At 40.5% G+C, this 22,710-nt stretch overlaps 1 protein-coding gene across 1 annotated transcript in view; it reads left to right on the forward strand.

The window, feature by feature from the left end:
* Positions 1–22,710, forward strand: part of LOC144761839 (uncharacterized) — a 151,081-nt gene that overhangs the window by 124,786 nt on the left and 3,585 nt on the right. Inside the window, exon 7 of the mRNA XM_078647066.1 lies at positions 21,658–21,797. Coding sequence (XP_078503192.1) covers positions 21,658–21,797 — 140 coding nt within the window. The remainder of the gene's footprint in view (positions 1–21,657; positions 21,798–22,710) is intronic.

Genomic DNA, 22,710 nt, shown 5'->3' on the forward strand with positions numbered 1-22,710 from the left:
TTAAAAGGAAATTAGAAAGTACTTTTTATGAGTTTTATCATGTCAGTAGAAACAAAGAATCAGCCCACAGGGTTGCTTCAAAAGTCGGCAAAGAAATAGACAGAGACAACAGTTTACTTTCTCAAACTCACTCTCTATGTTAAATACATAGAGTTATATGTTTTATTACATTTAAAATGACCTTTTATTTAACAGACAATACAAATAAGTGTTTTTGGAACTTGATTGTTAATTGATTCTTCCTAACTTAGTTGCACTCATGTTATTAACCTTAGAAGAATGAAGGAGTGGTGAAAAACCTGTAGTGTAGTTCCTATATTCCCAATAGGCTCTGCGCATTGGAATAATATAAACAGTAGTGTAGACGTAGGACTGAGGTCATCTAGGTCTCTACTGACTATATTAGACTTAGTTTTGCCAGCTAGCTCAGAGGTCACTAGAAACTTTCTCGAATGTTCAGGAAAGAGTTAACTCTCCTGATTTAGACAAGAAGGGAATAGCTTCTGACAACCGCATAAACATGACAACTTTGCTCCCTCAGAATAAAGAGTGTATCTCTAGAGTCGTGTGAAAACAATAGACAGCTATTTCACTTAGTCAATTGTGCATACTTAGTTTCACCAGAGTGCAGAGAAATAGAGAGACGGCGTTTTCAAATAAAAGGTGTTATTTATTGAGCAGTCTTCTTTCTCATGCAAGAGAAATGAATTGCCACAGTTGCAATACTTATCATGAAGTAAAGTGCGTACAGTAAAAGGAGTATTATGAAATAATACTGTAAAAGCATTGATATGGTTTCTTAGCCATATGATACTTTAAAATGGATAAAATATATACATACATAAAAACATTGACTAACGTACTCAATTGGTGCTTCTAAGATACGCCTACCCCGGTGTACCTGACCTAAGCCTAATACGTGGGAAGGAGTAAGTACGTTGCAGTTTAAGTCAAGTTGGTTTTTGCCAAGAATCTGAATCAAGAAATCTCTTTAAGGTTTTAGTCAGCTCCGTACCTTGGTAATAGAATGTAGGAGGTCTTGTATCTCTCTCTCAGGACTCGATCTCCCAGCAACCCGCAAGGGTGACTGGAAACACTGAAGCTGGATTTTCTCGGCTGGAGAAAAAGACAGCGTCTTTCTCAGTGCATCAAAAGGGAGGGGCGGCTTCCTCCGGCTCTCGCATCAGCTGGGCTTCGGGCAAGTAGATAGCCGCTCTGTTTCAAACCACCGTGTGTTTGCTTAAGGCAATGTTGGTATATTTATACCTGAAAGGTGCCGGGTTTGACGTAAGGTTGGACATAAGACGTCACTAAGAACTAACAGTTCTTTCTGGACTCCAGGAGTTCTTGTGCAAATCAAAACAAAAGCAAGGGGAATTCCCGGGCTGCTGGAGGCTTGGTTTGTTTAAAGAACACGTTGTGCTTTCTAGGAGTCTATGGGAGTAGCCTTGCCGTATTTGGACTGCATGGGCTATTACTAAATATGGATATGATTCTTATGCCTTTATAAGGATACTATTTATTATAACCACATAAGGGCATAAATCGGGAATATCGAATTAGGGTCCTAGATAGAAACACAACACCCACTCCACGAATTAATGTCGATCATTACTAAAAACGAAGCAATATTAAACATATAACGATGCATGTGTGTTTAACAACCCACCCCAAAATACAAAATTCGCATTTGAAATGGTATATGGTAAATACACGAAAATGAGTATTGGTACTGTACGTTTTTTAAGCAGGTAAATGCATATATATCTCAGCTGAATGAATTGCGAAAATTACACATGAAATGGCTCTGAATACAGAAAAGAAGGTTGAGACCATTTCATCACATATTTAGATAATACTGTACATGTGCTAGAGGCTGAGGTAAAATATTGTCTCTAGTAGCTCTAAAAATAGAAGCTCTGTTCTCTAAGAATAGTTCTACTTTAAGCAGATTACTGTGTGCCAAAAAAAAAGTAAATATTTTGGAAGTGGAAAAAATAATTTTGTTTTCAGGGGAAAAATAGTTCCAAATGTTTTCAGTAGTCTTGTTTATCAAAACTGAAGGCCGAATTCAGAGAACGCTGTGTGCTCGTTGTTTTAAAAAGTTATTCTTTTTGTTCAGGGGAGAACATCATATCAGACAGGCTTGCAAAAAATTGATCTACAACATCAGGTGAAAGTTCGACCAAGTTCGAAAATGCTGAAATTGTGCATATGTGAGAATGATTGCTATCATCGATGTCGGGATCAGCAGTGCTCACAGAAGGTTGTACCTGTTTGGTGCTGCTTTCATCTCGTACTTCACCGCCACCTACTCGTAGTGGTGAAGTCTCAACGAATGCCGTCATCAGAATAGGTAGCCGCTGGGGACAACACGTTGCATGAGTCGTTATCGGACCTAGCAAAGTATCGATATCCATTGGTACTGCTGATGGTAGTGTAAGACAGATGTCTAACACGCATTCTTCTCCGCATAGCAGACATCGAAGCACAGATAGGATGCAATCTTGCCAGATTGGTCTGAATGAAAGAAACCAGGTTGCACTAAGATCTCTTAGCCGGGCCAATCCGAGCACTTTAGTGATGCGGTCTCGGTAGCGTATTGCTGTGATCGTTTCTTCCATTGTAGCTGGAGTTCTGTCTGTGACTTGGCTTGCCATATCGGAGCAGAAGGATCAAAAATAAAATTCCTGCTACGAGTCCCAAAAGAAGAGGCAGGCCGCCGAAAAAGGCATGGACAAAATTAGGAAAAATGCCCAGAACTGTTTCAAAGGGTGCTAACAGTCCCGAATTTTTTTTCTTAAATACATGTGCGATGCCACTGGTATCAGACATGTTTAAGATTTGACCTAACATTTCTACGAAATGCACAGGGCAATTTGTTGATAATAGGGAATGTATCTCTGCTGCTGTCCTTGCAATTTGCAGATCATACGTCTCTTTGGACGAGATTAAAGGCACAGTTGTCTGTAAAAGAATGGACTTCATTCTGCTTAAAGTATCAATTCGAATAGAAGAGATATTCAAAGAAGGCCATATTGCAAAAGAACTACCTGTTCCCAGAGCTTTTTATGCTTTATTGTGGCACCCGTGTCATCTTTGTAACCGTTTTGAATCCAGGTCTGCATGCATTATTGTAAGACTTGACGCAGTAGTGCGAATCACACACTATTAGTGTGGGGTTTTCGCGATCAGCATTTTCAAGCGCCATCTTTAAAGATCTTATTTCAGCTTGCTGAGCTGTACAGTTTCTGAGTGATTCAGTTTTTGTAATTATCGGTCTGAATTTACCTAAGCGCCAGCGACCTTTAACAATCGCGCACGCTGCGTTGTAGGATTTTTCCTCTACATCGTAGTGTTGTGCAAATCTGTCCATGTAGATTACACATGTGTACTGTTCGAGAGGCAGAATTTCGATTGGCAGAGGATATTCTTCTTCATATTCTAGATTTTCTAGTTTTTTCATTTTCGGGTCAAAATAGTGCTTCACGTCTTCTGCAACAAGAGAGTTTTCCCATTGTATCCATTTTGGATCTAATGGCACTGCATTTAGATTGCGTGGGCTTGTTAATGCCTCAAGGGCTGATTCAGCTGTTAAAACAGATATCCTCCTGCCTTGGGCTTGGGTTCTTTCTTTTGCTAAAGCAGTTTGAACCGCTATTAGAAGTTTTTCAGTAGAACTGAATTTCATTTCAGCTTGTGTGTACAAATGTGATTTGTAAGCTATTGGTACCGTTTCTCCCTCATTAGAGGTCAGGTACGTGAATCCGCATCTTCCTGGGATGAATCGGATTACAAGGTTGCGTATGTTTTCGCGTGATTTTTTTTGTTTTAGTTAACATGTCTGTTTGTAATGATCTTAACATTTCTGTGTGTTTCCGAGTCCAATTAATTGGTTTGAGATCAGGTTTTATTAATTCATAGAGAGGTTTAACCCTCTCTGCATAATTTAGAATGTATGTTCTTCCGAAATTCAGGAAACCTAGTATTGATTGTAAGTTCTTCAGCGTTTTTGGAGCTTGGAGTACAGCACATTTCTCTAGGAAATTGTCTGCTAGGCTTTTGCCTTCACTTGGTAATTCATATCCTAAAAACAGGACAGTTAGATGGGCAATTCGTGACTTTTAAAAGTTGAATTTGTACCCTTCAGCTGCGAACCCAAGTATTATGGTGTTCACTCTTTTCAAGTGTGTCTCCAGGTCATCGTCTGTAAGATAGATGTCATCGACATATGATAATGCCTCATCATCATACATCTGTAGTAACTCTGTTACCCTTGCTGAGAATAATCCTGGGCTGTTCTTGAATCCCTGTGGGAGTCGACAGAATTGTTATTGCGACCCCATTGTTGAGAAAGCGGTCAAATACCTGCTTTCAGGTGCAATGTTTTGACAAAAGAAACCATTTGAGATATCTAATGTTGTTTTATATTTTTTGCGCACAATGTTATTCATTAGTGCTGCACTGTGTGAGTTTTGTACTGCAGGAGTTTAGGTGCCTGTAGTCCAAAACTAGACGATATGAATTGTCTGGCTTGGAGACAGGAAACAAAGGATTGTTCATTTGTGAGGTGCATGTTTCAATCACCCCCTGGTATTCAAGTTGATCTAAGATCACCCTGACTTGCTTTTTAGCTTCTTTCTTAACAGGATACTGCCTTTGTGCAGTGGGTTGATTCTTTAACTGGATTTTATGGTGAGGAGAATCCTCATCCCATCCTACATGATTTTTATATAATTAATTAATTAATTGTGGGTTTCTAACGCGCTAGAATCGACTCCCGAAGGAGTATCTCTGCGCTATAGACTGCTGGGGAACCCGTCCTGGCTTTCCCTGTGAGATGGTCCCTACTGGGTATCTCCAAGGTGAAACCAGGCATCACCGGCGTATGTGGGGGGCCATTGTGGAGATGAGGCAAGCTAATGCCCAGAGTTGCCGAGTGTGATCCCTGGTTAGAGTAGGCACCGAGGCGAGAATTATCGAGTCCGCTGACCCTGGTCCACGACCCTGCCGCGTCGGGAATTGAACCCTGGTCCCGGGCCGTCCTCTGCTTCCGGGTCTGCCGCCTCTAACCAGTGAGCCACACCACTCCACAATAATGCAGGAGCTTGGGCCACTGCCCATTTTCTAGCAAATGTGTATTTTTTATGAATTGGAATGTGATTTGAGAAGGTAGGGATAATCATTTCTTAGCCATGAGGGCACTCCCTGACAAACTCTGGTGGCCAGTCTTTCTCAACTAACAGGATGTCATAGCCTTTTGAAAAGTTATCCCAAAAGAGACCCCTTACTTCCTAGTCTTGTCCCCCTCTAAACACAATGTTATTTCGTATAATTTATGGGGCTTGCTAACTCTGGTATCTGCAGTTTCCACTTGAATGTATTCATTCGTGTCCACTGTCTCCAGAACATTCATCAGGATCTTGCGAGCTATGGTTACTTCTGCTGCGCGGTCTAGCATTGTCTGGGCCCACTCTCCGTTTTTCAGTTGTGTCCTCAGAATCCTCGGCATGTCTTATTTTAATACTAGCTACCTTCTTCTTTGGAAATTGTAATTTTTTACTTTGATGAGCAAGTTCCTTGTCTTTGGACTTGACGTGCTCTTCTTTGTGTTCTGACCGGCCTCTTCTTTCTGATTTCTGTGAGGAAGTCTGAAAAGATCGAGAGGGAGGTGTATCAATATCTTGATATCTGTCAGGTTTTGTCAATTTATCCCTATCTCTAAGGTTGTATCTTTTCTCGGAGGGCTCCCTCTGGGGAGACTTGCCTCCTCGTTCTGGAGATCTATCTCTTCGTTGAGGAGACCTTCCTCTGGACTGGAATCATTTTTCCCTGGGAGTGGATTGTTTATTACCCTCCCAACTCTTTTTTGGAGTGTTTAGATTATTTTTAATAAATGTTTTTTCAGGATTTTTCAAGTAGTTGGGGTTTTACTGGTTTTCCACCCAAACTATTTCTACCTAGTTCTTCATAGGATTTTTCTATGATTCTGGCAAGTTCAAAAGGTTGTTCTGCTATATCTGTTTCTTTCAATTTCTGGAGGTATGTTAAATCCTCCATTGCCAATTGAACTCATTCTCTATATGCCTTTGTCAATTCTTTTATTTTAACTAAAAGTTCTTCACTTGACATTTTTCCAATGTCAGGATGTGGTGTGTAGCTGGCTAGAACCGGCCACGTGGCTCCTGGTCTACCTAGTGGACCGAGCCTGGTGATCTGATTTTGATGTTTTAGGGCGCCATTAAACCAGAGCAGGTGCTCTTTGTAAGTTAGTGGGATTTCAACGTCCTCGAAAGGAGCGTATTCATCCGGAGGTTCCTCTATTTTGTAATAGTGAAAGTCTTGTGTCATAGCGTGTGCTGCTGGAAAATGTATCCATGAATAGAATACCTCTGTCTGCCGATATTCATGGGCCTCTACCACGAATATGACTGTACCACCTCTCGGTGATAGTCCATGTTCTATAAGTTTAAGAGTTATAGTTCTTCTTACGTTTACCGGAATGAGTATAACATTCGGGTCATCATTTTGGAGACTTGTGTCATCCGCTAGGAGTTGAGCTGCTATTGTAGCTCTCTCTCTTTCGTCTTCACTTTCTCCCATTTTACTGACAGAAAGTTTTTGTTGCAGATCAAGTTTCAAGGGGAAAAAAAGATTAGGTGCACAATATTTTGGATCACTGTATCCTTCAACGTTGACTAAACCAAAAACTAATACATATGAATCTCTTCCTACTAAGTTCCGGCGGATATTAACCTTTTTACCCACTCCAGAGGTCTATTGGGGTTTTTACGGGAAAGGGGGTCTGTGTGAAAAAGCACGACTGAGTTACTCTAACGTCTTGCGTTAGATTATCGCCTTACCAAACGTTGGGCGCCATGTAGTGTAGTTCCTATATTCCCAATAGGCTCTGCGCATTGGAATAATATAAACAGTAGTGTAGACGTAAGACTGAGGTCATCTAGGTCTCTACTGACTATATTAGACTTAATTCGTTTTGCCAGCTAGCTCAGAGGTCACTAGAAACTTTCTCGAATGTTCAGGAAAGAGTTAACTCTCCTGATTTAGACAAGAAGGGATTAGCTTCTGACAACCGCATAAACATGACAACTTTGCTCCCTCAGAATAAAGAGTGTATCTCTAGAGTCGTGTGAAAACAATAGACAGCTATTTCACTTTGTCAATTGTGCATACTTAGTTTCACCAGAGTGCAGAGAAATAGAGAGACGGCGTTTTCAAATAAAAGGTGTTATTTATTGAGCAGTCTTCTTTCTCATGCAAGAGAAATGAATTGCCACAGTTGCAATACTTATCATGAAGTAAAGTGCGCACAGTAAAAGGAGTATTATGAAATAATACTGTAAAAGCATTGATATGGTTTCTTAGCCATATGATACTTTAAAATGGATAAAATATATACATACATAAAAACATTGACTAACGTACTCAACTGGTGCTTCTAAGATACGCCTACCCCGGTGTACCTGACCTAAGCCTAATACGTGGGAAGGAGTAAGTAAGTTGCAGTTTAAGTTAAGTTGGTTTTTGTTAAGAATCTGAATCAAGATCTCTTTAAGGTTTTAGTCAGCTCCGTACCTTGGTAATAGAATGTAGGAGGTCTTGTATCTCTCTCTCATGACTCGATCTCCCAGCAACCCACAAGGGTGACTGGAAACACCGGAGCTGGATTTTCTCGGCTGGAGAAAAAGACAGCGTCTTTCTCAGTGCGTCAAAAGGGAGGGGCGGCTTCCTTCGGCTCTCGCATCAGCTGGGCTTCGGGCAAGTAGATAGCCGCTCTGCTCCAAACCACCGTGTGTTTGCTTAAGGCAACGTTGGTATATTTATACCTGAAAGGTGCCAGGTTTGACGTAAGGTTGGACATAAGACATCACTAAGAACTAACAGTTCTTTCTGGACTCCAGGAGTTCTTGTGCAAATCAAAACAAAAGCAGGGGGAATTCCCGGGCTGCTGGAGGCTTGGTTTGTTTAAAGAACACGTTGTGCTTTCTAGGAGTCTATGGGAGTAGCCTTGCCGTATTTGGACTGCATGGGCTATTACTAAATATGGATATGATTCTTATGCCTTTATAAGGATACTATTTATTATAACCACATAAGGGCATAAATCGGGAATATCGAATTAGGGTCCTAGATAGAAACACAACAAACCTAAGTTGATGTTTACCCTTGAGGCTTACAGGCTGCTGTTTGCAGCTAACACATACCCCTCCGAGCTATTTTCCAGGATTATGATTGGGTTATATCAGCAGGCACATAATTCATCCACGCAATTTCATGTTGCAAATATCTTAACAGGCATTACACACAGTCTCTTTTTCCACCGTGTGTCACTTTTACACGGTTTCGGCTCCTTTCACACGGTCACCTGGTGAGGACAATGTAAGTTGGAATGCTCTTACAGCGAGTGTTTCCAGCTCACAATATGTTCGAGGCTCAGCTGATGCCCATTGAGGTTTTACAACCTCCCCAGGAGGTCGGCGTCAGGCTTTGAAACTTCAGATTGTAAATTTAGGAGGGTTACTCTAACTCACGGGCAGTGGCCTGCCCAAAGCCCCGTTCCTTGCCTTGATAGCCAGACCCCCTCAGAAGCACTTTCAGATCTTCTACGGTAGTGGATTTAAGGTCTAGCCCGTCCTGGTACCCTCATCGCACATGGTGGGCTGTGGCACACAGGCAGGTCTGTGGCTCTCTTGCTTCAGACTCTGCTCTCTCTTGACTCTGTCCTGCCTGGCTTCACTTGCTATTCACCCCTGCCATTTTCTACATCCTAAGATTTGTTGGTTCCCAGACTATACATTTTTCATTTCCAGCATCGTGTCACCTTCTCGTTTCCACCAGAGATGGTCACTTACAACTTCATTGCAAAGAGTGAATTGATGTTTATTTTCAGGGTGCAAAAATACCTGTGATATGTTTGTGAAAATGCACAAACACACATGTTTGTACACATTTGTTGACTTGTGCCTCAGGCACCCTTTCCACCCAAAATCTACACCTGCGACTGGAAAATCTGCCATGTTGGAGGACACTCCACCCCATTGCAGTTTAAGGCCCTAAACGTATCCAATTTGCGATTCTGTGAATCAGAAAGTGTAACTTACTATTATAAATACATTTTATTTCTCGCCTATGTCCCTATTTTGCGGGTTGAGACCATAATGTACCCTTTTATGATGGGAGATGTGCTGATGGTTGGAAGGAAGTTTGCTGGTGTCCTCAGTGTTTGCGATATCTGATGCATTTTAACAACATTCTCCCATGCCTACAGTCTAAAACCCATAGGTTGAAGTAGGCGGGATCGGAGGGGTACAACGTGCCCATACTTTTTTTTACTTATGAAAAATCTGTTCCACCTACTTTTTGTGAAAAGACAGCTGTCCCAGGACGGTTAATTCCAGATAGCTTAAATCCTTCAGCTGAAGTTTCATTCAGTGAGTCGTCTGTACTGTGAAAGCTAAGCTGGGCAGACTGCTAAGCAAGCCTTCCTGCCAGGGTACCTCCTTACCTGAAAGAAATGCAAATGTGAGCAACAAGTTAATCTGAAAATGTAACAAGTAATCTACAAACGTAAAGGGTGCTTGGGAGCTGGTACTGGCTTTAATTGATTGAATCACTCGAAGCTTTGTGATAGCAAAGATTTTTTGGGGGGGAGTGGTAGTGCAAAAAGTTAACAACTGAGCTGTGAAGTGTGTGCTTTTAATTGTATTTATATATCGCTTACTACCCCTGTTGAAGAGACAGTTATGTAAAAAATTGCAATACATATAGTCTGGGTATTAAATCTATATTTTGGAAGCACCATTTTATTTTAAACCTTTTTAGTGCATTTTGTAGCAGTCCATCATATACTGTGTGTAATGTACTGTAGTGCATTTCCCAATGAGTAAAAACGTTTACATTTATTTTTCATTTAAGCTGCACGTTATTTTATATGTAGTGACCTGACGGTGATAGACCAAAAAAGCGTACTGAATATTTAGTTTTTAGCCACACCTTTGACCTCACCCCCATGCTCACTGACCCCACCCCATTGAATGCAGTTCACAGTACCCATACTTTTTTTTAATGCACTTCGACCGCTGCTGAAACTGGATGTTTGATGGGAAAGAGCAATCCAGCATGAGAGGGGATTATGGGAGATTGACTCTCCGCTACTATTACCTTCTTTGACATATTTTCATTTTTCAGCATTTCCACTATGTACTTAAACTCATCTGAGGGATTTATCACCAGAAATAGTTAGCATAACCATGGTTATGGTTCATCATTTTGGCCATCTATTTTGAGTTTCATTCTGGGATCCATTTCCACCCATCCGTTCTGTTGCCCATTCGTTCACCATCTCTTATCCCTCTACCACCCACCACCCACCACCACCTTACCTTATTTTCTGATCATGGTTTGAATATTAAAATGGGAACAGAGGACAAACAAAAGCCCTGCTATTGCAGTTCTCCATCATAAAATTTCACTAGTTCAGTTCGACCCCCCCCCCTCGCTACTCCCCCACCGAGACGATAAGACAAATTACCTCAGTAGCCATGCACGTGCTCTATGTAATGGTAAATGTACATCAATACAGTGGGGAAATGTGCCAAAAGCAAATTATGTTGACAACAGCATTGGTGCAGCTTCCAGCTTATGATGCCTATTAAAATCCCATGCTGTATTGGCAAAGGGAAAGAATTATCAATATTCAAACATAATGCTCAAACCCTTCCCAGGAGGCTGTAATACATTCGGAGGAGACAAGGAAAACCATATCAAGGTAACATAGAAAAAGGGAATAATTATGGCAGCATAACATCTGTGAAGCCAAATAAACTAACTAAACCCTAATCAGACCTATAGTACTTTAGAGGGCAAGCCTCAGACACAGCCATACAAAACAAGGTACAAACGCTAACTAAAATTAAAATGCAGGAGGCAACAGGATGCAGAAGAAGGCAGGTTTGCAGCATCACAAGAATGGTTGGGAAACAATCTCAGCAGGTGAAGATGAAAATGCACAGAAACACAGCAAGAGAAGAAGTTGCAGAAACACCACCAGCCTGTGGTTCACAACCATCAGGCTATGGTGAAGTATTGGGTTTCTATACACCCTTTATAGGCCTAGCAAGTAATGGGTATCAACTGTGGTGGGGGCTATCTCCTTGACCCGTATACCATGGGTTGCCGCATAGGCTCCAGAGAAGAAACTCCGGAGAAGAAACTTGTGTTTTCATTGCATAGCTAATGTAGCCCCAAGAAGTGATCAGTACCATTAATAATGTTATGCTTCTGTCATAAGTGTATGACTACAGGAACTTGCCCCGTCAGATGCCCATGATTCCCGAAACACCTGCAATTAGGGTAAGATGTGTGATTGTACCCGCATGATTTTTGGAATGTTGTAATGTGCATGCTGACGTGTGCAGTGTACTCTTGCAATGGTTTGCCATACTTTGTAGCATCACTTTATATCACACCATAAGAAATATCTTTTAACTAGGTACTGATCTGATATAGACAGGTGCTTGATGCCGGTTGGTGGACACTTAATCCGGGTGTCCCTCCACTGGCACATACTGTCATTAAAGTAGATTGTTTATAAAAGACAATTACAGTCCAAGAAATAACTATGTGACACATGTATTATTGTCCCTAGGTCTTTCCAGTAGGGGTTCCAACAGAAGTTGGGAGCCTTAGGCCTCATAACTGCGCATGGAACAAATGAGTAGCTATGCAGGGTTGTCAGCAGCCCAGACGAAGGCCTCAGGACCGTATGGGCTTTAAATGGTGACCGAAACATATTGGCATAAACAGGGATGAATGAGTCATTGATACTCATACAGGCCCCACAAACTGCGTTTATCCATGTCTAGGTTAACCAACTAATAAATAGAATTTCCTTGGGTATAACCAAGACATTTTATTGTTTTTCCTTCTGGATCCTTGCTTAGAAATCCAGTCACAATTTAAATAAGAAATCCCAACCTTGGTTGAGTCTGCCCTGGTGGTACCATCCTACCAGGGTGTGGATAGACGCCGATAATGAAGCATGCCACTATTTAGTGGGTGAGGTGTCTACTTCAAAATCTTTGGAATTCCCTCTAGGACCTCGCCTTGACAATCCAGATTAGATGCTCACATGTGTATAAAACTGTGATCGTGGGGGTGGGGGTTGTTGGCGATGGAGCCTCTATTTTCAAAACATTACTGCACTCAACACTCCCAGAATGATGCCTTCAGACATGAGAGATGAGCAGCCGGTAAGAGAAAACAGTGTCACAGGTGAGGCACCATAAGCAACTCATGGTGGCTGCCTCAACAGCATACAAGAGGAGAGTGCCCTTCTTGCACAGGCAACCAGGAGCCGGCTTCACCCTTTCCCTGCAGAGGAGGGCACCTGTTGCTGCAGTGGGGGGGCATTAAGATCTCCACTTCCATCTTTAGCCTATTTAAGAATAATGGTGTAGACCTTGGCGAACCCTGTGGTGGAAGGACCTTGTGAAAAGTACCTGTATGCCTGGAAAGCTTATTGGATTAGCTTCTTCTTCTATGAGAGATCTTCCCTTCTTAAACTATGTGGGCTTTGCTGAGAGGAATAATCAGGTGACCACTTGTGTGACTACAATTACACCCAGAAAGTACATGCTTTGAAAAGGATAATTACTGAAATAATTGACCTTTATCATTAAATAATTGTAATTTGATTGCAGATTACTTCCTGCCACTGGTGTGATGGCCCGTGACAGTTGGTTCGATGATGGCCAGGTGCCAAACCCTGTTGAAAAGAACTTTGCCAAGGGATAGAGAAGTTTGGTGAAATGTTGAGAAGCTATGAAAAGCAGCATGGATACAGATGAACTGTTACAGCTAGATTTGCTCTTCCTTAAGGAACTGAAAATTCCTCTAATTCTGTTGAAATATGGAGATTAGCAAATCTGCATCTTTTAGGTCCAGACATATCATTCCTGGTCCCTTTTGCAGAGTATATTTAAATAAAATAATAGAATCTGTTTTAGGCCTTGTGGTCTACTAGGCTTGCTTGTCCTTGGAACATCAAAGGGGTGAATATGAATTTAGAAGCCATTATGAAAACCCAATCCTGTTTCTGGATCCCAGTGAATAGAAATGGTTAATTCCTACCCCTGGAGAAAATCATTTATCCTTTCCAAGAATCAACCCTTGATGGTTAAAATGATAGTGAAGGAGAAGTTATTTTTAGAGGTCTTGCCCCTTCTGGCTGATCTGTTGTGAACTCTTCTTCTCACTGTGAGACTAATCCAGTTGTCACCTCCATCTCTCTAGAGTGGAAGAACACATTCAATAGGGACCTTGGTGATGCCACTTGAGCAGACATTCCCTAAGTCTGCCTGTTGTGACAAAAAATATCTATGGGGAAAACTAACTACCTACTAAAGATGCATACATGCATTTACTCATTTCAGTTATGAAAGATGTACTAGACACACGAAATTTAGAGCCAGTCATGTAGTTCATCTTTAGCAAACCTTCATAAGAATGGCATTGCACTGTTTGCCCATTAGCATTGTTCAGATGGTACATTGCCTACTAGTAGAAGAGTAGGGTCAACACTGACTAACTCCTGCTGACCTGCCCAGAATCAAAGTAATCAAATCTGTGAAATCTATAAGTTTCTCATGACAGCTTCAAGCCGCTTCATCAAGGTATTTTCTAGCTCTTTTCCCTTACAAGAGAAGAAGGACACTTTGACTTTCAGGAGAGTTGCTTTCCACACACACTTTGTCAAGGTGTGCATTAACCTCAAACATACAGAAGCAATGTGCAACCTACCTGATCTCTAAACTTGCCTCTGTCGAAGATCTGTGCTCCGAGTTGAAACTCAGTCTGAGGCCAGATAGGGAAAAGGTAGTCTTCAGGTTCTGGTAGCAGAATCATCTAAGCATGTCCTTTGTTCTTATTCATGTCATCAGGAGAGGAATGACTAATTGAAAATGCAAATAAGAAAAACTGCAGCAGGTACAAAAAAACTGATAAACAACAAAAACACAGCTGTAGAAGGTCAGAGACGTTAGCAGGGATTTAATCAACCTAGTGTTTATTCAGAGCTAGTGTTCTGAACTGGTTGGGAAATGACAGAACAGTCAATCTAGGAAAATACAAATAAGTACATAAACTTGGAATTACCTATATGAACACTAACATAGAATAGTCAAGTCCAGAAAATCAGGTTCTACTTTACATCTGAAAACGCCAACCAAAATGCGGATATTCTTTGGATCCTTTGTCCGTAGATGTCTTTAGGTTAAATAATCTGTATTTGAATACCATTGCAGGATTACAAAAAGAAGGCAGTCCTTATTGCTTATAAAGTCTATTATTTAGTTTTACAGTTTTTTTCTCCTTCACACCATAAACTCTAGAACATTTCTATTTCAGTTTCTCTTTCTACTCCTTCAGGGGCCGGTGCTGGTATACACGCACCAATTAGTGGACCCCACACAAATGGATGGAGTGCATGATGATCTGCTCTTTATGTGCTTTGTCAGAGCTAAGAAGGGTAAAGTGGTGACCCACCTCAACATTCCACATTGGGTTACTCTTTGTGTTCAAATATGCTTTTTCTTGGCCAATAGGTAACTTCCAGCTGGCATTTGTGTCCCGTCTACGAGGATCATCGCTGGTTCCATGAGTCTCACTGCAGATGTTCTGATGGTTGTCATCTCCTGAGCAGCGTAGTGGTCATCCCTGCATACCTTTGCTAAACAATACGGATCTACAGATCAAGCACACTGCGCTGGATACTATGTCAGTATTCTGTTGGGCTCCATTTCGCGACTTCCTTCATTAAATGCCACTTCTGAATCCCGCCTCATAAGGTGCCAATCCAGGCATTAACTAGGCCCCTTGCACGGATGGTTCTAGCAAAGGTTTTTTGCATTTTATTAGCACTATACCTAGAAGAGGATTTCCTATCTGTAAAAGGGTCCAGTACCTGATTACAGTCACCACCCACAATGAGATTAGAGTCAGAACATGAATGAAGAGTATGTGACATTGATGGCCAGAATTGTGGGTCAATCCCTGAAGGGGCCATAAATGTTAAGCAAAGAAACATGGGATCTGTTAATAATAGTACTGAGAAGAAGCCAACAACCATCTTCATCCTTCTCTTCTTTCTATATCGAAAGGGATAAGGATTTGTGAAAGAATGTTACTACTCCATTTTTTCTATCTTTGGAAGGGGAGCTATAAACATGATGCACCCATTGCTTTTTAAGGGAGTTAACATCATTCTCATTAAGGTGTGTTTTTTGTAGCATTGCGATTTTACATTGGAGCTTAGAGAGGTGGGAAAGTACCCATTGTTTTTTAACTGGATCACGTAATCCCTTTACATTCCATGAGATAATCCGAACATTATCAATCATTGCAAGGCAAAAAAGGCATTAATATAACCAATAACAAAACAACGTTTTACAGTCAATATAAAGGCAACAGAAAACATTATAATTGATGCATTGAAATGTGAACAGATGAACAGACAAATGAGTATGAAAAAGATGAAAAGTGAAGATAACAAAGAGGAAGCGAGGAGTAAGAAAAAATGAAGATACACTCGAAAAGAAGGATACAAAGTCAAAAAATGAGATAGAAAAAGAAAAAAAGGGAAAAGTGGACAAAGAGGAAAAAGTAAAAAAAAGAAAAAGAGAAAGAAATGAGTGGTAAGAAGCAAGCAGTTGACAGAAAGTCAAGAGAGACGGAATAAGTATCCAGAGGAAGGAAAAAGGCATAAGGAGGCAGGGAGCTGCAGAAAGAGAAAAAGACGGCAGAACCGACACAACACAGATAACCGAGACCGGTGGGAGCCAGTCAAGGAAGATTAATAGATAGAAATAGAAAGAAGGAAGGGAATAAAATATATAAGACCCAATCCAGGGAAACCATCCATGAAATAAAAATAAAACAGAAGACAACACAACCAAATAACCAATTAAATAGATAACACTTACCAAACCTCTGGGGTAATCGTAAACCCTTGGGTCAGAACAAAAGGGGAGGGGGTAGGAGAACATCTGGGCAATGGATCAGTACAATAATACAAAAGGCTAAAAAAAAAACTAAGACATGGAAGATTACAAAATGAAGTAACCACTAAAAATGTTAAGACATAGTGACTAAACAAGAACATCTACAGACCATAAACAACCACATCATAAAAGGTGAAAGTTGTCAGGACATTGGAATAAGTACAAAAATGTCAAAAAACAAAACACAGACAGATTAGACAGTGTGACTCAGGGCCCTCCAAAGTCCATCTCGTCTCCTTTGTGGCGAGAAATAAATTGTCTTAAGTCCTCAGGACGATCAGATGAATAGGATCTCTCTTTGTAGGTAACTTTAAAAAAGCAGGGATGCACTAGACCATATCTGGCATTCATGGATCGAAGACCAAGAGAGATCCGGACCAAGAGAGAGAAATTCTTTGCGTCGAGCTGCAGTAGCGCGGGCCACATCCTGAGAGAAGAAAATTTTTGGCCAGACCACAACATTTGCTTCCTTGACTTTGCCGATGAGAGGACCATTAAAAGTTCAGTATATTCCAAAAACAGATTATTTATCCCTCTGGGACGTTGTGCTGACTGTGATGAAGAGGAAACAGGCGATTTTGGGCCGATGCGATGAGCGCGCTGTAAATTAAGAGATATACCCTCTTTGAGACCAACAATCTTGGGAATGTGTACTTTCAAGAAAGCAAGCATATCAGAACCCTCCTCTCCTTCAGGAATACCATAAATACGGAGATTATTGTGATTTTCTAAGTCTTCTGTTTGAGTCTTGAGGAGAGCAATCTCTTTAGACATAGCCGCAACTTGAGGTGTCAGATCCTAGGTATCACTGATCCTTTGTTCCACAGCAGACATTCTTGATTCCAGATTAGCCCATTTCTTATCCAGCTTCTGAAGGGTTGCATTGGTATCAATAACAAAGGCCTTAAGCAATTTTATCTCCTCCATGAGGTCTTCTATTGTTATGGGTAATGGCGACTTGGTGGGCGAATTAGCTTCCTTCTTGCGACGCTTCGGAGGAGAGACAGGATTAGGTTCCTTACGAGAGAAAGACATACCTGCTGGGATGGTTCGCTGACCAGGAGAAGGGGAAGGCTCCATAAAGACGAAAATAATGAGGGCAGCTGGTTCCAATTGGACAAATGCCACTAGCTGTTAGTGGTAATCCAAGGTGCTTCACAAGAAGCTGTCACACATGAGAAATTCAATTCACAAGAAGCTGTCACACATGAGAAATTCAATGTGGTAGGTAGGAAAATAAGTCTCTACAATACTTAGGCAAAACCAGTTTTGAAAAATAGCGTTCCTAGATAGAGAAATTGCAGCATTAGGTAAATACTCGAAAGAACCACAAGATGGCAGTATCAAATCAGTCGGAAAAGTCACTAAGCATGTCAGAGGAAATTTCTAAAAGCTGACATAAATAGTTGATGCAGAACAGAAGGCAGCGTTCCGGGTAGCACATATTCTTTCCTGAATACCACAAGGTGAAGAGAACACTGCTGCATAAGGTATACTGCAGAAGAGCTGTCACAATCCATTCCCTGAATGAGCTGAATAGGAGAGTGGAAAATAGGTGAAATATATATATATATATATATATATATATATATATATATATATATATATATATATATATATATATATATATATATATATTTAGGGCTAAGACAAAAAGGTGCCCATAAAAACTGAAGCGTTTCAAAAGCATTTTAAAAAACGTAGCATTTCTCCAAAGCAGCAAATTCAGCATGAGGTAAGCGTTACTAAGAGGGCAAGATGGGGGTCGCAGGCTCCTCATAAAACGTGCCGCATATCGGGAGTAAAGTTAGGTATGAAAGCGGCTTACCGCGACATAGGAAAGATAACGGTAGACTCAGTGAAGGTTCTAACGTTCAAATTAACGGTCAATGCCTTTGGTCGCTTTGTTCACTTTTCCTTGAAGTCGGACCGGAGCCGCGTCAGCCTGCCGCCATCTCCGTCTGCGCTCAAGCCACACCCCCAAGATGACATCTTGATTATGGGTAAAACTAAACAGCATCACGATTAAATTTTAAGGAAAGTACTCAACATTCTTTTTATGAAAGGTTTAGCTGCTGAAATGAGTAAATGTAAGTTTTCTAAAAAAAAAAGTCACTTACCTGGGATATGAAATTAGTGAGAAAGGTATCAAACCTAAGGAGAAACTTGTAGAAGCAATCAACAAAGCTCCTTCTCCCAAGAACAAAGATGAGCTATGCTCATTTCTGGGCATGGCAGAATATAACTCTAAATTTGTTGACATGTTTTCAGAACGAACCTATGAAATACGTTCTATATTAAAGGACAAGTCCAAATTTGAGTGGACTAACTTAAGTAAAAATGCTTTTCTTGATATTAAGGGTGCCATCAGTGAAGTTACAAGCTTTTAATCCCTCTGCCACAACCTTTGTCACCACTGATGTGAGTGGTAAGGGTTTGGGCAGTGCCCTCACTCAAATTGATGACTGTGGCGCAGAAATTGTCATAGCGTTCGCCTCCAGGTAACTTTCCCCCGCGGGACAAAAATACTCTGTTATTGAAAGAGCAACACTCGCCTGCGTATGGGCTTTAGAACATTGTCAGAAGTTCTTGTGGGGAAGGACGTTTATTGTTTGAGCTGATCATAAGCCTTTAACTAAATTGCTTACTACTGAAGACTTATCTAGGCTGTCTGCAAGAATTGCTAGACTTTCCATGTGCCCACAAGATTTTATTTATGATGTACAATATGTTCCGGGGGGAAAAAGAACGTCACTGCTGTTTTTTTTATTAGAATGTCTCTCCCTCTTAGCTCTTCGGGAAGTGGAGGCCAGTCCTTGGAATGATGTGGGTGTTGTGAGTATTTTTTCGAAAGACGATAAAGAAAAGGCTTACAAAAAAAAGACCGGGGGAAAAATCTCAATAGGAGTATGAAACTCTTAACCTTGTCAGGGCCAAAGTTCAATGTGGTTGGGGTTGTATTAAATCCCAACTGCTTGGTGAGTTAAAGCGTTATGGGAAGTTATAAATGAACTTGGAGTTGATGGTTTGTTTGTTGTAATAGAGGACAAGATTATTCCTCCACACAATTTAAGGAGTAAAATTAGTTATTCTTTGTCATGAAGGTCACATTGGTATAACATGTTCTACGAAAAATATCAAATCATTGTATTGGTGGCCTAAAATTGATATTGAAACAGAGAGGTTTGTGCGATTGTGCATGGAATGTGAGAATGCTGATGAATCTCAGAAAACCCTCAACCCTCCTTTAAGCTCTTTAGGTTGCCCTTCTCTTCCCTGGGATGATGTATCATTGGGCATTATGGGTCCCATTGTGTTGTCTGATGAGTCTCAGAGGTATATTCTTGTGTTAGTGGTTTTGTTTTCAAGGTGGATTGAATTTAAAGTCGTCAATAAAGTTGACACTAGTTGTATCATTACATTCTTGGACAGTGTATTTCTGTGTGAAGGTTTCCCCAAAACCATTCTTATAGATAATGGTGTCCAATTTAAGTCTGTTGAAATTAAGGACTTTCTTGAGGTGGCAAGGATTTCACATAGATTCACTGCACTCCTAGGGGAAATGGTGCCGTGGAAAGGATCAACCACATTATTAAGAGGTGTTGCAAATGGCTAATCAAAGCAGGAAAAATATTGATTGTGAACTTAAGAAAATGCTATGGACCTATAGGGCTACTAGTCACAACGCCATAGGTGAGAGTCCCTTTGGTGTTATGAGAGGCAGTATTCCTCACTCTAAGGTCAAACCTGGTTGGATGAATAGAAGCAAACAAGTGGAGTGGGATGCAACAAAGATCAGGAGTTGTATTTTAACTTTTTAACTTAAGATTTAAAAAAAACTTGATTTGAAACATGGTGTCCTTGATGTGAAGTTGATTGTTGGTCAATGGGTTCGTGTAAAATCCAATAGAAAGGTAGCTAAAGGTAAAAGCAAATTTAGTGCCCCTGTACAAATTGACATGGTCATGAACAACATAGTGAGATTAACTGATGGCAGTGTATGCCATATGAGTTGTTTATCTTTAGCTAAGAATGTTCATTGTCACATGTTGAATTATGCTCAACAAGGATGTAAGCAGAACTAATGGTGGATTAATGTCCACATTGAGAGTTTGTCCAATCCTGTTTCCAATATTTGTGTTCAGAGTGGAAATGATCTGAGGAATGAAGCTTGCTCTGAGCCGTGCCTTGTCTCTGGGCAAGGTGAGTTTAGCAGAAAGAAAATTAGCACCTTTGGTAGAACCATTGTGAAACCCAAGCGTCTTGAAGACTATGTTTGTGATTTATAATTTCCATTCTATCTTGTGCAGTCTCGACAGTTTTTTAAAAAGTTTTTTTATTTCCAATTTTCTTCTCTTTGTTCTGTAAAAAGGGGGATGTGTAGTATTGGGGTTTTTTGTATTTCTCTTTGGAAGAATTGTCCTGGTTCTGTGGAATTAGGAATCAGAACAATTAGAGTGTTTACAGTATTTATTTATGTGTGTTAGAATGTTAGGGAGATGCATTGGAGCTGGTGACATTGCAGCTTGCTCTGGCCTCGTTCGGGATTGCCAAATAAAGAAGAAATCTACATCTTTATTAAGTCTCCTGGTCATTACTTCAGCCTCTTCTCTCTAATCGATACATTTACCTGCAGCTCTCCAGATATATCAAATCAATTGCTTGCAAAAGGTGTAAATGAAACAGGAAGACTGATCGTTTGGCCACTTTTAAGTGATTACTCATGCTTTGTGGCAGTACTTTTTACTTTAATTTAGTTAATAAACTAAACTACTGCCAGTGCATGCCTAAGGTATACGTAGCACAGATTCTAGTCAAGGTGCCCCTGCTCTGAGTTAACACACATGCATTTAGACTCCTCATTTCTTGCATTCCACCTTTTCAAAGAGGGGGCAGCTCTTACCCTTCCCCTGTTCTCATGGACCTGTCTTGTTTATGAAGGTAAGAGAACATGCCTGTGGTTCTACTCCTAAGGTTGTTCGCCATTTATGTGTGGGTGAAGTAGCATTTTGTAGCACCTGAGCTGTAGCGCTTCATGCACAGTGAACAATGGATGTTTGTGACGAAAGCTTGTGATATGTATAAATGGCAGAAACACCTACAATACTTCCATAATGTTTAAGGATTGTGACCCTCAGTGCAGAATGTGATGCAAAAGGTGGAAAGACACTATGGTGGACGAAAATGAAGAACCAATTGAACAATATTGGTTAAACGAACTTCAGGTAATCGAGAAACATGTTGATGGTACTCGTCAGTTTCGTTGAAACGTCTAGGAAAAAGCTGCTGCTTGTTTTTGCTTTCGTTGTTGCTTCTCCAACAGCTATCTTTGATTTAGCATTTTTGGTAAAAAGATGGCATCATTTTGAAAATAACTGATAGATCAATTTTGAGTTATGCATTTTATTTCAAAATAGCTATGCTCCATCTCAATATGTCTGTCTATGTTTGAAAAGAAAACCGAGTCATACACCAGTGACGTTACTTCCTATTTGAGCCAATGTACGTTTTTTTGCATCTTGTCACTGGTTGCAGTATTTTAATTTGTTGTTTCATGTTGAATTTTTTACCATCAAAGGTTTATTCTTGAAAACTTTGTCTTCGATGAGTATGTGCGTTACACCCTCACTATATATCCAGTGGTTATTGTCGCCTTATCTGGAAGCCTTAACAAGCACTTTGTATCATCAGATCCAGGACGCAACAACATATTTTTAGGTACAAATCATTTTTTATTCAAATTAATGGTCATGTTGGTCGTTTTTGCTTTTTTGTGGAAGTAGTAAAAGTTGCAAATAAATGTAAATGTCATTCTTGTGATGATGTTGCATCAGGAAAACTTCTGCAGTGGTCGGTTCATTAGAGAAACTATGCTTGATGTAGCTTATTTCTGAAATTGAGAGGAAATGAGCTTTGATTATTAGTCTACAATATATGTTGTTTCATTTTATTACACTACTTCAGTGAGTCGCTTTTTTCAGTTCTCTATGGATATCATTATTGAGACTCACTGGCCAACAAATTAGGTGCAACATACCCTTGATCTATGATCATGGTCAAGATGTATGTGTGCTCTTTATTTATTCCTGAGAGCCTTGTAGAAACTGAAACTGCAGTCATTGTAAAGATCTTCTTCAGTGATAAAATCCAAACAAATCGTGAAGGTGTTTTGAGATCTTCATCCAGCATGTGGAAGTAAGTTGTGTGGGGTCAGTAGGACGGGAAGGGTGTGAATCTGACACTAAGACGAACTTCCTATTCAGTATACACAAATAAAGAGAGAAAAAACAATATATTTAATGGGAGAAGCAAAAGTTCCTTTGAGCCCCATAAATATGAGGGCTATGTGTTTAATTTCCCCAAGACTCACCCAAAGCCTTCCACTTTCTTAAAATTGATGGTATTGCTTATTTTGCTAGTTTGCTTGGTCTGTCTGCAATTCTACCATTATCACCTTGGTGTCCGATTACTTGGCGAGTATCAAGGGTTGCTGGTCCCTTCGGGTTAAAAGTTTGGCTGCTGCAACATGCAGCAACCAGGGATGGATTGGATCAACCATTGCCGAGTAATATATTTGATTGCTTAAATAATATGCTATGACACTCTACGGTTGCATCAAAATACTGAGGTG

The sequence above is a fragment of the Lissotriton helveticus genome, chromosome 6, assembly GCF_964261635.1.
Source record: "Lissotriton helveticus chromosome 6, aLisHel1.1, whole genome shotgun sequence".
Classification (NCBI taxonomy): domain Eukaryota; kingdom Metazoa; phylum Chordata; class Amphibia; order Caudata; family Salamandridae; genus Lissotriton; species Lissotriton helveticus.